Source organism: Pelodiscus sinensis, unplaced genomic scaffold (genome assembly GCF_049634645.1).
Source record: "Pelodiscus sinensis isolate JC-2024 unplaced genomic scaffold, ASM4963464v1 ctg65, whole genome shotgun sequence".
Lineage (NCBI taxonomy): Eukaryota > Metazoa > Chordata > Testudines > Trionychidae > Pelodiscus > Pelodiscus sinensis.
Window position 1 is genome coordinate 145,817 of NW_027465825.1, and position 13,671 is coordinate 159,487.

At 66.2% G+C, this 13,671-nt stretch overlaps 1 protein-coding gene across 5 annotated transcripts in view; it reads right to left on the minus strand.

The window, feature by feature from the left end:
- Window positions 1-13,671, minus strand: part of MPL (MPL proto-oncogene, thrombopoietin receptor) — a 75,192-nt gene that overhangs the window by 15,439 nt on the left and 46,082 nt on the right. For 3 of the 5 annotated variants that reach the window (XM_075914582.1, XM_075914581.1, XM_075914580.1), the window contains exons 4-7: window positions 9,128-9,282; window positions 5,998-6,154; window positions 5,637-5,766; window positions 1,959-2,101 (exon numbers count right to left, since the gene is read on the minus strand). In XM_075914582.1, the coding sequence (XP_075770697.1) occupies window positions 1,959-2,101; window positions 5,637-5,766; window positions 5,998-6,154; window positions 9,128-9,282 (585 nt within the window). Of the gene's footprint in view, window positions 1-1,958; window positions 2,102-2,253; window positions 2,427-5,636; window positions 5,767-5,997; window positions 6,155-9,127; window positions 9,283-13,671 lie in introns of all 5 variants that reach the window. The other 2 variants (XM_075914579.1, XM_075914583.1) reach the window with 1 other exon arrangement.

Sequence of the window (13,671 nt, forward strand, 5' to 3'; positions counted from 1 at the left end):
GATGTTACTGGTTCAGGTGACAAGAGGGAGGGAGTTTTAGGGGGTTCAGAGGGGCGCTCAGTGCCCTGATGTTACTGGTTCAGGTGACAAGAGGGAGGGAGTTTTAGGGGTTCAGAGGGGCGCTCAGTGCCCGGATGTTACTGGTTCAGGTGACAAGGGGGAGGGAGTTTTAGGGGTTCAGAGGGGCGCTCAGTGTCCGGATGTTACTGATACATGTGACAAGGGGGAGGGAGTTTTAGGGGGTTCAGAGGGGCGCTCAGTGCCCGGATGTTACTGGTTCAGGTGACAAGAGGGAGGGAGTTTTAGGGGGTTCAGAGGGGCGCTCAGTGCCCGGATGTTACTGGTTCATGTGACAAGGGGGAGGGAGTTTTAGGGGGTTCAGAGGGGCGCTCAGTGCCCGGATGTTACTGGTTCAGGTGACAAGAGGGAGGGAGTTTTAGGGGGTTCAGAGGGGCGCTCAGTGCCCGGATGTTACTGGTTCAGGTGACAAGGGGGAGGGAGTTTTAGGGGGTTCAGAGGGGCGCTCAGTGCCCGGATGTTACTGGTTCAGGTGACAAGGGGGAGGGAGTTTTAGGGGTTCAGAGGGGCGCTCAGTGCCCGGATGTTACTGGTTCAGGTGACAAGGGGGAGGGAGTTTTAGGGGTTCAGAGGGGCGCTCAGTGCCCGGATGTTACTGGTTCAGGAGACAAGGGGGAGGGAGTTTTAGGGGGTTCAGAGGGGCGCTCAGTGCCCGGATGTTACTGGTTCAGGTGACAAGGGGGAGCGAATTTTAGGGGTTCAGAGGGGCGCTCAGTTCCCGGATGTTACTGGTTCAGGTGACAAGGGGGAGGGAGTTTTAGGGGTTCAGAGGGGCGCTCAGTGCCCGGATGTTACTGGTTCATGTGACAAGGGGGAGGGAGTTTTAGGGGTTCAGAGGGGCGCTCAGTGCCCGGATGTTACTGGTTCAGGTGACAAGGGGGAGGGAGTTTTAGGGGGTTCAGAGGGGCGCTCAGTTCCCGGATGTTACTGGTTCAGGTGACAAGGGGGAGGGAGTTTTAGGGGGTTCAGAGGGGCGCTCAGTGCCCAGATGTTACTGGTTCAGGTGACAAGGGGGAGGGAGTTTTAGGGGGTTCAGAGGGGCGCTCAGTGCCCGGATGTTACTGGTTCATATGACAAGGGGGAGGGAGTTTTAGGGGGTTCAGAGGGGCGCTCAGTGCCCGGATGTTACTGGTTCATATGACAAGGGGGAGGGAGTTTTAGGGGTTCAGAGGGGCGCTCAGTGCCCGGATGTTACTGGTTCAGGTGACAAGGGGGAGGGAGTTTTAGGGGGTTCAGAGGGGCGCTCAGTGCCCGGATGTTACTGGTTCAGGTGACAAGGGGGAGGGAGTTTTAGGGGGTTCAGAGGGGCGCTCAGTGCCCGGATGTTACTGGTTCATATGACAAGGGGGAGGGAGTTTTAGGGGTTCAGAGGGGCGCTCAGTGCCCGGATGTTACTGGCTCAGGTGACAAGGGGGAGGGAGTTTTCGGGGTTCAGAGGGGCGCTCAGTGCCTGGATGTTACTGATTCATGTGACAAGGGGGAGGGAGTTTTAGGGGTTCATGGGGGCTGCATGCAGAGGGGCGCTCAGTGCTGGAGAACAGGGCTGCACTATTCCTTCTGGGAGTGGAGGCCCCAGGGGTCCAGAAGGAGGGGACCCCCTGAAGGGGCTCATGGCTAGAGGCCCTGAGAGGCGCTGTCCCGGAGCCGGGGGGGGGCAGACGCCCAGTAGAGGGCTGTCCCACTGCCGCTGGGGGGGGCTCCCCGAGAAGGGGTTGCTGCACAGGAAAAGGGGGGTCCTGCCGAGGAGACAAGGAGCCAATTGTGGGCATGACCTGTGAGGTGTGACACCTGGACGTTGGTGCCCCAGGGAGACTTGCCCTGTGGGGGGAGGGACCCGTCCCCGGGGAGACCTCGGCTGCCTGGGGGCGACCCCCAATCACCTTCCAGTCCAGGCTGTTCTCCAGTGCGTAGCGGATCTGATACACGAGGTGCTCTGCCAGGTGCTCCAGGGGTGGGGCCCACTGCAGCCTGAGCCGCCCGCCGCTGGCGTTGGCCTGGAGGATCCGGGGGGGGCTGGTGAGCACTGTGGGGAGAGGGGCACGTTAGCACGTGGAGATCCCTGTGCCCCCGCCCTGCCGGAGCCCAGGGAGACTCTCGCTCGGCCCCAGGCAGAGCCCCCCTACACACGGCCCAGAGCCACGCGGGGAGTCAGGGCAGGGCGGCGGCCGTGCTCACCGGCCTGGGGCATGCGGAAGGGACCCCCGAAGTAGCTGAGGCCGGGCTCCAGGGGCCCCCGTGAGACGTTCACCAAGATGAAGATGTCGCTGTGATTGCCGGGCTGGAAGGAGCAGGCCCAGGTGCCCGGGGGCCCTGCGCTGCGCTCCTGACACCACTGCCAGGCCTGGCCTCTGGGGAGGGAGCAGAGTCCGGATGAGCCCGTCGCTTGAGCACCCCTCCGCCAGCCGCAGCCCGCCTGTCGCCCGTCTGTCCCTGTGCAGCCGGTCCCCTGCCAGCCCCCGCCCCACTCACCGGCCCCCCCAGGTAACCACCCGCCTGCCCTTGCCACCTCCCGCCCCACTCACCTGCCCTCCCAGGTAACCACCCGCCTGCCCCTGCCACCCCCTGCCCCACTCACCTGCCCCCCCAGGTAACCACCCGCCTGCCCCTGCCACCTCCCGCCCCACTCACCTGCCCTCCCAGGTAACCACCCGCCTGCCCCTGCCACCTCCCGCCCCACTCACCTGCCCCCCCAGGTAACCACCCGCCTGCCCCTGCCACCTCCCGCCCCACTCACCTGCCCTCCCAGGTAACCACCCGCCTGCCCCTGCCACCCCCTGCCCCACTCACCTGCCCCCCCAGGTAACCACCCGCCTGCCCCTGCCACCTCCCGCCCCACTCACCTGCCCTCCCAGGTAACCACCCGCCTGCCCCTGCCACTCCCCGCCCCACTCACCTGCCCCCCCAGGTAACCACCCGCCTGCCCCTGCCACCTCCCGCCCCACTCACCTGCCCTCCCAGGTAACCACCCGCCTGCCCCTGCCACTCCCCGCCCCACTCACCTGCCCTCCCAGGTAACCACCCGCCTGCCCCTGCCACCTCCCGCCCCACTCACCTGCCCCCCCAGGTAACCACCCGCCTGCCCCTGCCACCCCCCGCCCCACTCACCTGCCCTCCCAGGTAACCACCCGCCTGCCCCTGCCACTCCCCGCCCCACTCACCTGCCCCCCCAGGTAACCACCCGCCTGCCCCTGCCACCTCCCGCCCCACTCACCTGCCCTCCCAGGTAACCACCCGCCTGCCCCTGCCACTCCCCGCCCCACTCACCTGCCCCCCCAGGTAACCACCCGCCTGCCCCTGCCACCTCCCGCCCCACTCACCTGCCCTCCCAGGTAACCACCCGCCTGCCCCTGCCACTCCCCGCCCCACTCACCTGCCCCCCCAGGTAACCACCCGCCTGCCCCTGCCACTCCCCGCCCCACTCACCTGCCCTCCCAGGTAACCACCCGCCTGCCCCTGCCACCTCCCGCCCCACTCACCTGCCCTCCCAGGTAACCACCCGCCTGCCCCTGCCACTCCCCGCCCCACTCACCTGCCCTCTCAGGTAACCACCCGCCTGCCCCTGCCACTCCCCGCCCCACTCACCTGCCCTCCCAGGTAACCACCCGCCTGCCCCTGCCACCTCCCGCCCCACTCACCTGCCCTCCCAGGTAACCACCCGCCTGCCCCTGCCACTCCCCGCCCCACTCACCTGCCCCCCCAGGTAACCACCCGCCTGCCCCTGCCACCCCCCGCCCCACTCACCTGCCCCCTCAGGTAACCACCCGCCTGCCCCTGCCACCTCCCGCCCCACTCACCTGCCCTCCCAGGTAACCACCCGCCTGCCCCTGCCACCCCCTGCCCCACTCACCTGCCCCCTCAGGTAACCACCCGCCTGCCCCTGCCACCTCCCGCCCCACTCACCTGCCCTCCCAGGTAACCACCCGCCTGCCCCTGCCACCCCCCGCCCCACTCACCTGCCCTCCCAGGTAACCACCCGCCTGCCCCTGCCACCTCCCGCCCCACTCACCTGCCCCCTCAGGTAACCACCCGCCTGCCCCTGCCACCCCCCGCCCCACTCACCTGCCCCCTCAGGTAACCACCCGCCTGCCCCTGCCACCCCCCGCCCCACTCACCTGCCCTCCCAGGTAACGACCCGCCTGCCCCTGCCACCTCCCGCCCCACTCACCTGCCCTCCCAGGTAACCACCCGCCTGCCCCTGCCACCCCCCGCCCCACTCACCTGCCCCCCCAGGTAACCACCCGCCTGCCCCTGCCACCCCCCGCCCCACTCACCTGCCCTCCCAGGTAACCACCCGCCTGCCCCTGCCACTCCCCGCCCCACTCACCTGCCCCCCCAGGTAACCACCCGCCTGCCCCTGCCACCCCCCGCCCCACTCACCTGCCCCCTCAGGTAACCACCCGCCTGCCCCTGCCACCCCCCGCCCCACTCACCTGCCCCCTCAGGTAACCACCCGCCTGCCCCTGCCACCCCCCGCCCCACTCACCTGCCCTCCCAGGTAACCACCCGCCTGCCCCTGCCACCCCCCGCCCCACTCACCTGCCCTCCCAGGTAACCACCCGCCTGCCCCTGCCACCTCCCGCCCCACTCACCTGCCCCCTCAGGTAACCACCCGCCTGCCCCTGCCACCCCCCGCCCCACTCACCTGCCCCCTCAGGTAACCACCCGCCTGCCCCTGCCACCCCCCGCCCCACTCACCTGCCCTCCCAGGTAACGACCCGCCTGCCCCTGCCACCTCCCGCCCCACTCACCTGCCCTCCCAGGTAACCACCCGCCTGCCCCTGCCACCCCCCGCCCCACTCACCTGCCCTCCCAGGTAACCACCCGCCTGCCCCTGCCACCCCCCGCCCCACTCACCTGCCCTCCCAGGTAACCACCCGCCTGCCCCTGCCACTCCCCGCCCCACTCACCTGCCCCCCCAGGTAACCACCCGCCTGCCCCTGCCACCCCCCGCCCCACTCACCTGCCCTCCCAGGTAACCACCCGCCTGCCCCTGCCACCCCCCGCCCCACTCACCTGCCCTCCCAGGTAACCACCCGCCTGCCCCTGCCACCTCCCGCCCCACTCACCTGCTCCCCCCCGGTAACCACCCGCCTGCCCCTGCCACCTCCCGCCCCACTCACCTGCTCCCCCCCGGTAACCACCCGCCTGCCCCTGCCACCTCCCGCCCCACTCACCTGCTCCCCCCCGGTAACCACCCGCCTGCCCCTGCCACCTCCCGCCCCACTCACCTGCTCCCCCCCGGTAACCACCCGCCTGCCCCGCCACCTCCCGCCCCACTCACCTGCCCTCCCAGGTAACCACCCGCCTGCCCGAATGTCCCCTGCGGGGTGCGCACTGTCCCCACCTCGCTCCCACACACCTCAAGCCTCCTGTGCTTTCCTCCCTGCCTTGGCCCCCGGCTCCCCGAGGGTCTCCCTCTCTCCCCAGGGGCTGCCTGTGGCGCCGGCCAGTGCAGACTCACGCGGGGCTCTGGCCCAGCCCCCTCCGCTCCCGAGCGAGCAGGGCGCAGGCAGGCGCGATGCCCTGGGCCCGGCGCTGCAGCTCAGGGGGCCCGTTACCTGGAGGCGGCCTGGCTCCCTTGGGGCCGGTAGAAGAGGCTGTGGGAGCTGCGGGAATCGGCGGGATCCCAGGCCCACTCGCAGCGCAGCCACTGCAGGTCGGGGGTGAAGCAGCGCAGCCCGATCTCCCCTGCGCAGGAGTGAGCGAGTGAGCACCACGCGACCGCGGAGCCCGGCGGCCTGCGGGCAGCCCTAGGGAACCGGGCTCCAGTGCCCGAGCCCCCGTCATCCAGGCGGGGCCTGTGGACCCTCCGGCCTCCCGCCCGCAGAGAGGCAGCTGTGGCAGCTCAAGGTGGAGTTGGAGGGATCCCCTCATCCCCCCGGGTCCCTGCCACCCTCCCGCTGTCCAGCCGTCACCCACCTGAGGAGTGGGGCGTCTCAGCAGCCACTGCCGGGGACCAGGGCCCCCAGAATCCATCCAAGGACAGGCCGTCGGGCTTGGTGCGGATCCGCATGTGGTACTTGGCCCCTGGCTGCAGGGGGCTGAGGACACATGCCCTGGAGTTATCCACCTGCTTCTGTAGGATCGCACGGAAGAGAAGGTGGGAGCTGCGTCAGCCACCACAAGTCCTGCGCTTCCCGCTAGCACGGCGCCACCCCAACACAGCCCCCAGGGGACCGGAGACAGGGCAGGGAGTCACTTCTCCCCTGCAGGGGCATTCCAGTGCCCCACGACATAGCCCCACACCCGCAGCCCCTGGGGCCGGGCACACCGGCTGTGTGGGGAGAGACACAGCATTGCCCACCCCACTGAACCTGCTACATCCAGCTGTGTGTGTGGGGGGGAGACACAGAGTTATCCGCAGCCCCAGCTACTCCCGGCTGTGCGGGGGGAGACAGCGTTACCCACAGTCCCTGCTACACCCGGCTGTGCGGGAGGAGACACAGAGTTATCCGCAGCCCCAGCTACACCCAGCTGTATGGGGAGAGACAGCGTTACCCACAGTCCCTGCTACACCCAGCTGTGCGGGAGGAGACACAGAGTTATCCGCAGCCCCAGCTACACCTGGCTGTATGGGGAGAGACAGGGTTACCTACAGCCCCAGCTACACCCGGCTGTGCAGGGAGAGAGACAGTTACCCACAGCCCCAGCTATATCCGGCTGTGTGGGGAGAGACAGGGTTACCTGCAGCCCCAGCTACACCCGGCTGTGTGGGGAGAGACAGGGTTACCTGCAGCCCCAGCTATATCTGGCTGTGTGGGGAGAGACAGGGTTACCCGCAGCCTCAGCTACACCCGGCTGTATGGGGAGAGACAGGATTACCCGCAGCCGCAGCCTCAGCTACACCCGGCTGCGCAGGGAGAGAGAGAGTTACCCACAGCCCCAGCTATATCCGGCTGTGTGGGGAGAGACAGGGTTACCCGCAGCCTCAGCTACACCCAGCTGTGCAGGGAGAGAGACAGTTACCCACAGCCCCAGCTATATCCGGCTGTGTGGGGAGAGACAGGGTTACCTGCAGCCCCAGCTACACCCGGCTGTGCAGGGAGAGAGACAGTTACCCACAGCCCCAGCTATATCCGGCTGTGTGGGGAGAGACAGGGTTACCTGCAGCCCCAGCTACACCCGGCTGTGTGGGGAGAGACAGTGTTACTCACCGCTCATGGGACCTGTTACATAATGTTCCCTCTAACTCAGGAGTGGCCAGCCCACGGCTCGTGAGCTCCATGCGGCTCTCCAGAGGACAGATTGCAGCTCCCGTGCTCGCGGCTGTTCTCTGTCCCCCTGCTCTGACCTTTCTTCCTTGTCTGGTCAGGGTGCCGCTTGGGGCAGCGAGAGGTGATGCTGCGGCCGACGGAAGCCTGCTTGGTCTACACGGGGCTGGGAAAGGGGCAGCTTTTTTTTTTTGGCTCAATAACTTCTTTCCCTCTGCTCTTTGCGCTGTGTCCACTGCTATTTTGGCTCTTTGTCTGTAATGGGTTGGCCACCACTACTCTAACTTTTTCCGTCTGTGCATGGAAGACATTTTGTTACATGCACTGAGGTTTGTGCAGGTGTGCACCACCAATAGAAACACCTGCTGCCAGCTGTGGGCACTCCGCTATCAGCTGGGCAGCAGTGGAATCTCCCTGGGGGCTGCCCAAGCGCTCAGTTTACAAAGCACACTGCTCACACCCAGCCGTGGGGTGCGATACGGCATTCCCCCAGCCTGGCGCAGGAGCAGTGTTACCCACAGTGCAGGGGTATGCTACAGCCAGCCGTGATGATGGTGGTGTGGAGGCTCGCAGCAGTCTGCGTGAGAGGGGGAACACCGCACGGCAGGGGCAGCCAGCCGTGATGATGGTGGTGTGGAGGCTCGCAGCAGTCTGTGTGAGAGGGGGACACCGCACGGCAGGGGCAGCCAGCCGTGATGATGGTGGTGTGGAGGCTCGCAGCAGTCTGTGTGAGAGGGGGGAACACCGCACGGCAGGGGCAGCCAGCCGTGATGATGGTGGTGTGGAGGCTCGCAGCAGTCTGTGTGAGAGGGGGACACCGCACGGCAGGGGCAGCCAGCCGTGATGATGGTGGTGTGGAGGCTCGCAGCAGTCTGTGTGAGAGGGGGACACCGCACGGCAGGGGCAGCCAGCCGTGATGATGGTGGTGTGGAGGCACGCAGCAGTCTGTGTGAGAGGGGGACACCGCACGGCAGGGGCAGCCAGCCGTGATGATGGTGGTGTGGAGGCTCGCAGCAGTCTGTGTGAGAGGGGGACACCGCACGGCAGGGGCAGCCAGCCGTGATGATGGTGGTGTGGAGGCTCGCAGCAGTCTGTGTGAGAGGGGGACACCGCACGGCAGGGGCAGCCAGCCGTGATGATGGTGGTGTGGAGGCTCGCAGCAGTCTGTGTGAGAGGGGGACACCGCACGGCAGGGGCAGCCAGCCGTGATGATGGTGGTGTGGAGGCTCGCAGCAGTCTGTGTGAGAGGGGGACACCGCACGGCAGGGGCAGCCAGCCGTGATGATGGTGGTGTGGAGGCTCGCAGCAGTCTGTGTGAGAGGGGGACACCGCACGGCAGGGGCAGCCAGCCGTGATGATGGTGGTGTGGAGGCACGCAGCAGTCTGCGTGAGAGGGGGGAACACCGCACGGCAGGGGCAGCCAGCCGTGATGATGGTGGTGTGGAGGCTCGCAGCAGTCTGTGTGAGAGGGGGGAACACCGCATGGCAGGGGCAGCCAGCCGTGATGATGGTGGTGTGGAGGCACGCAGCAGTCTGCGTGAGAGGGGGACACCGCACGGCAGGGGCAGCCAGCCGTGATGATGGTGGTGTGGAGGCACGCAGCAGTCTGCGTGAGAGGGGGGAACACCGCACGGCAGGGGCAGCCAGCCGTGATGATGGTGGTGTGGAGGCTCGCAGCAGTCTGTGTGAGAGGGGGGAACACCGCACGGCAGGGGCAGCCAGCCGTGATGATGGTGGTGTGGAGGCTCGCAGCAGTCTGCGTGAGAGGGGGACACCGCACGGCAGGGGCAGCCAGCACGAACCCCACAGGGAGTGGGTAGCGCTGCTACCAGTCTTACCCGGAAGGGAGGTTCTGTGGAGCCCACAATGCAGTAGCAGATCTCATAGATGAAGAACTCGGAGTATGGAGTAGCTGGGGGCTCCCAGCTCACCCGCAGCTCCCCAGCTGCCCCAGTCCAGGAGGCCTTTATATTCACAGGGGGAGCAATGAGCCCTGGAAAGAAAGGGCCAATGCTAAAGGCTCCTGTTGCAGGCGCATGGGCATTGCCACAGCTTCATGTCAGGCTAGCAGCCCCAGCAGCTGTCAGCAAGCTGAGTGTAATAGCAATTGTGTGACACCAGACACAGGCAATCTCTGGGCCCGTGCGGCGGGGTGTGACCTCGGGGCACGATGTATTAGCAACTGTGCGACACCAGACACAGGCAATCTCTGGGCCCATGCGGCGGGGTGTGACCTCGGGGCACGACTGTAATAGCAATTGTGCGACACCAGACACAGGCAATCTCTGGGCCCGTGCGGCGGGGTGTGACCTCGGGGCACGACTGTAATAGCAATTGTGCGACACCAGACACAGGCAATCTCTGGGCCCGTGCGGCGGGGTGTGACCTCGGGGCACGACTGTAATAGCAATTGTGCGACACCAGACACAGGCCATCTCTGGGCCCGTGCGGCGGGGTGTGACCTCGGGGCACGACTGTAATAGCAATTGTGCGACACCAGACACAGGCAATCTCTGGGCCCGTGCGGCGGGGTGTGACCTCGGGGCACGATGTATTAGCAGTTGTGCGACACCAGACACAGGCAATCTCTGGGCCCGTGCGGCGGGGTGTGACCTCGGGGCACGACTGTAATAGCAATTGTGCGACACCAGACACGGGCAATCTCTGGGCCCGTGCGGCGGGGTGTGACCTCGGGGCACGACTGTAATAGCAATTGTGCGACACCAGACACGGGCAATCTCTGGGCCTGTGCGGCGGGGTGTGACCTCGGGGCACGACTGTAATAGCAATTGTGCGACACCAGACACAGGCAATCTCTGGGCCCGTGCGGCGGGGCGTGACCTCGGGGCACGACTGTAATAGCAATTGTGCGACACCAGACACAGGCAATCTCTGGGCCCGTGCGGCGGGGCGTGACCTCGGGGCACGACTGTAATAGCAATTGTGCGACACCAGACACAGGCAATCTCTGGGCCCGTGCGGCGGGGCGTGACCTCGGGGCACGACTGTAATAGCAATTGTGCGACACCAGACACAGGCAATCTCTGGGCCCGTGCGGCGGGGTGTGACCTCGGGGCACGATGTATTAGCAATTGTGCGACGTACAGGCCATCTCTGGGCCCGTGCGGCAGGGCGTGACCTCGGGGCACGATGTATTAGCAATTGTGCGACGTACAGGCAATCTCTGGGCCCGTGCGGCAGGGCGTGACCTCGGGGCACGATGTATTAGCAATTGTGCGACGTACAGGCAATCTCTGGGCCCGTGCGGCAGGGCGTGACCTCGGGGCACGATGTATTAGCAATTGTGCGACGTACAGGCAATCTCTGGGCGCGTGCAGCAGGGCGTGACCTCGGGGCACGATGTATTAGCAATTGTGCGACGTACAGGCAATCTCTGGGCCTGTGCGGCAGGACGTGACCTCGGGGCACGATGTATTAGCAATTGTGCGACGTACAGGCAATCTCTGGGCCCGTGCGGCAGGGCGTGACCTCGGGGCACGATGTATTAGCAATTGTGCGACGTACAGGCAATCTCTGGGCCCGTGCGGCAGGGCGTGACCTCGGGGCACGATGTATTAGCAATTGTGCGACGTACAGGCAATCTCTGGGCGCGTGCAGCAGGGCGTGACCTCGGGGCACGATGTATTAGCAATTGTGCGACGTACAGGCAATCTCTGGGCCTGTGCGGCAGGACGTGACCTCGGGGCACGATGTATTAGCAATTGTGCGACGTACAGGCAATCTCTGGGCCCGTGCGGCAGGGCGTGACCTCAGGGCACGATGTATTAGCAATTGTGCGACGTACAGGCAATCTCTGGGCCCGTGCGGCAGGGCGTGACCTCGGGGCACGATGTATTAGCAATTGTGCGACGTACAGGCAATCTCTGGGCCCGTGCGTTAGGGCGTGACCTCGGCGCACGGGCAATCTTCCGGCTGCGCCAGGACACACGACGCCTGCACTAAGAACTGGGACCTGCTGGCAGCCAGGCCGGGCGTGGGGCAGGCAGCACAGTCCCGGAGCTGGCAGGTGATGCTAACCCGAGTGCTGGACTTGGGGATGGGTCCGAGCTGGCCAGAATGTTTCCATCGCCCTCTGGGGGGTGACGGCCCCACGTCACACTCATTCCCTTCGCTGGGCGCCTGCTGCATCTGGCAGAGCCTCAGCAGAGGGGAGGGTCGGTGGCAGAGGCGGCCCGTCCACCGAGGAGAACTAGGCGGTCGGCGAGGGCGCCAAGTTAAATGGGGGGTTTGGAGGGGCGCCGATTGCAGGGTCGCCGAGGGGGCCAAGTTAAATGGGGGGTTTGGAGGGGCGCCGATTGCAGGGTCGCCGAGGGGGCCAAGTTAAATGGGGCTTTGGAGGGGCGCCGATTGCAGGGTCGCCGAGGGCGCCAAGTTAAATGGGGGTTTGGAGGGGCGCCGATTGCAGGGTCGCCGAGGGGGCCAAGTTAAATGGGGGGTTTGGAGGGGCGCCGATTGCAGGGTCGCCGAGGGGGCCAAGTTAAATGGGGGGTTTGGAGGGGCGCCGATTGCAGGGTCACCGAGGGGGCCAAGTTAAATGGGGGGTTTGGAGGGGCGCCGATTGCAGGGTCGCCGAGGGGGCCAAGTTAAATGGGGGTTTGGAGGGGCGCCGATTGCAGGGTCGCCGAGGGGGCCAAGTTAAATGGGGGTTTGGAGGGGCGCCGATTGCAGGGTCGCCGAGGGGCCCAAGTTAAATGGGGGGTTTGAAGGGGGCGCCGATTGCAGGGTCGCCGAGGGGGCCAAGTTAAATGGGGGTTTGGAGGGGCGCCGATTGCAGGGTCACCGAGGGGGCCAAGTTAAATGGGGGTTTGGAGGGGCGCCGATTGCAGGGTCGCCGAGGGGGCCAAGTTAAATGGGGGTTTGGAGGGGCGCCGATTGCAGGGTCGCCGAGGGGCCCAAGTTAAATGGGGGGTTTGGAGGGGCGCCGATTGCAGGGTCGCCGAGGGGCCCAAGTTAAATGGGGGTTTGGAGGGGCGCCGATTGCAGGGTCGCCGAGGGGGCCAAGTTAAATGGGGGTTTGTAGGGGCGCCGATTGCAGGGTCGCCGAGGGGGCCAAGTTAAATGGGGGGTTTGGAGGGGCGCCGATTGCAGGGTCGCCGAGGGGGCCAAGTTAAATGGGGGTTTGGAGGGGGCGCCGATTGCAGGGTCGCCGAGGGGGCCAAGTTAAATGGGGGGTTTGGAGGGGCGCCGATTGCAGGGTCGCCGAGGGCGCCAAGTTAAATGGGGGTTTGGAGGGGCGCCGATTGCAGGGTCGCCGAGGGGGCCAAGTTAAATGGGGGGTTTGGAGGGGGCGCCGATTGCAGGGTCGCCGAGGGGGCCAAGTTAAATGGGGGGTTTGGAGGGGCGCCGATTGCAGGGTCGCCGAGGGGCCCAAGTTAAATGGGGGTTTGGAGGGGCGCCGATTGCAGGGTCGCCGAGGGGGCCAAGTTAAATGGGGGTTTGGAGGGGCGTCGATTGCAGGGTCGCCGAGGGGGCCAAGTTAAATGGGGGGTTTGGAGGGGGCGCCGATTGCAGGGTCGCCGAGGGGGCCAAGTTAAATGGGGGGTTTGGAGGGGGCGCCGATTGCAGGGTCGCCGAGGGGGCCAAGTTAAATGGGGGGTTTGGAGGGGGCGTCGATTGCAGGGTCGCCGAGGGGGCCAAGTTAAATGGGGGTTTGGAGGGGCGCCGATTGCAGGGTCGCCGAGGGGCCCAAGTTAAATGGGGGTTTGGAGGGGCGCCGATTGCAGGGTCGCCGAGGGGGCCAAGTTAAATGGGGGTTTGGAGGGGCGCCGATTGCAGGGTCGCCGAGGGGCCCAAGTTAAATGGGGGTTTGGAGGGGCGCCGATTGCAGGGTCGCCGAGGGGGCCAAGTTAAATGGGGGGTTTGGAGGGGGCGCCGATTGCAGGGTCGCCGAGGGGGCCAAGTTAAATGGCGGTTTGGAGGGGGCGCCGATTGCAGGGTCGCCGAGGGGGCCAAGTTAAATGGGGGGTTTGGAGGGGGCGCCGATTGCAGGGTCGCCGAGGGGGCCAAGTTAAATGGGGGGTTTGGAGGGGGCGTCGATTGCAGGGTCGCCGAGGGGGCCAAGTTAAATGGGGGTTTGGAGGGGCGCCGATTGCAGGGTCGCCGAGGGCGCCAAGTTAAATGGGGGTTTGGAGGGGCGCCGATTGCAGGGTCGCCGAGGGCGCCAAGTTAAATGGGGGGTTTGGAGGGGCGCCGATTGCAGGGTCACCGAGGGGGCCAAGTTAAATGGGGGGTTTGGAGGGGGCGCCGATTCCAGGGTCGCCGCGGGGGCCAAGTTAAATGGGGGGTTTGGAGGGGGCGCCGATTGCAGGGTCGCCGAGGGGGCCAAGTTAAATGGGGGTTTGGAGGGGGCGCCGATTGCAGG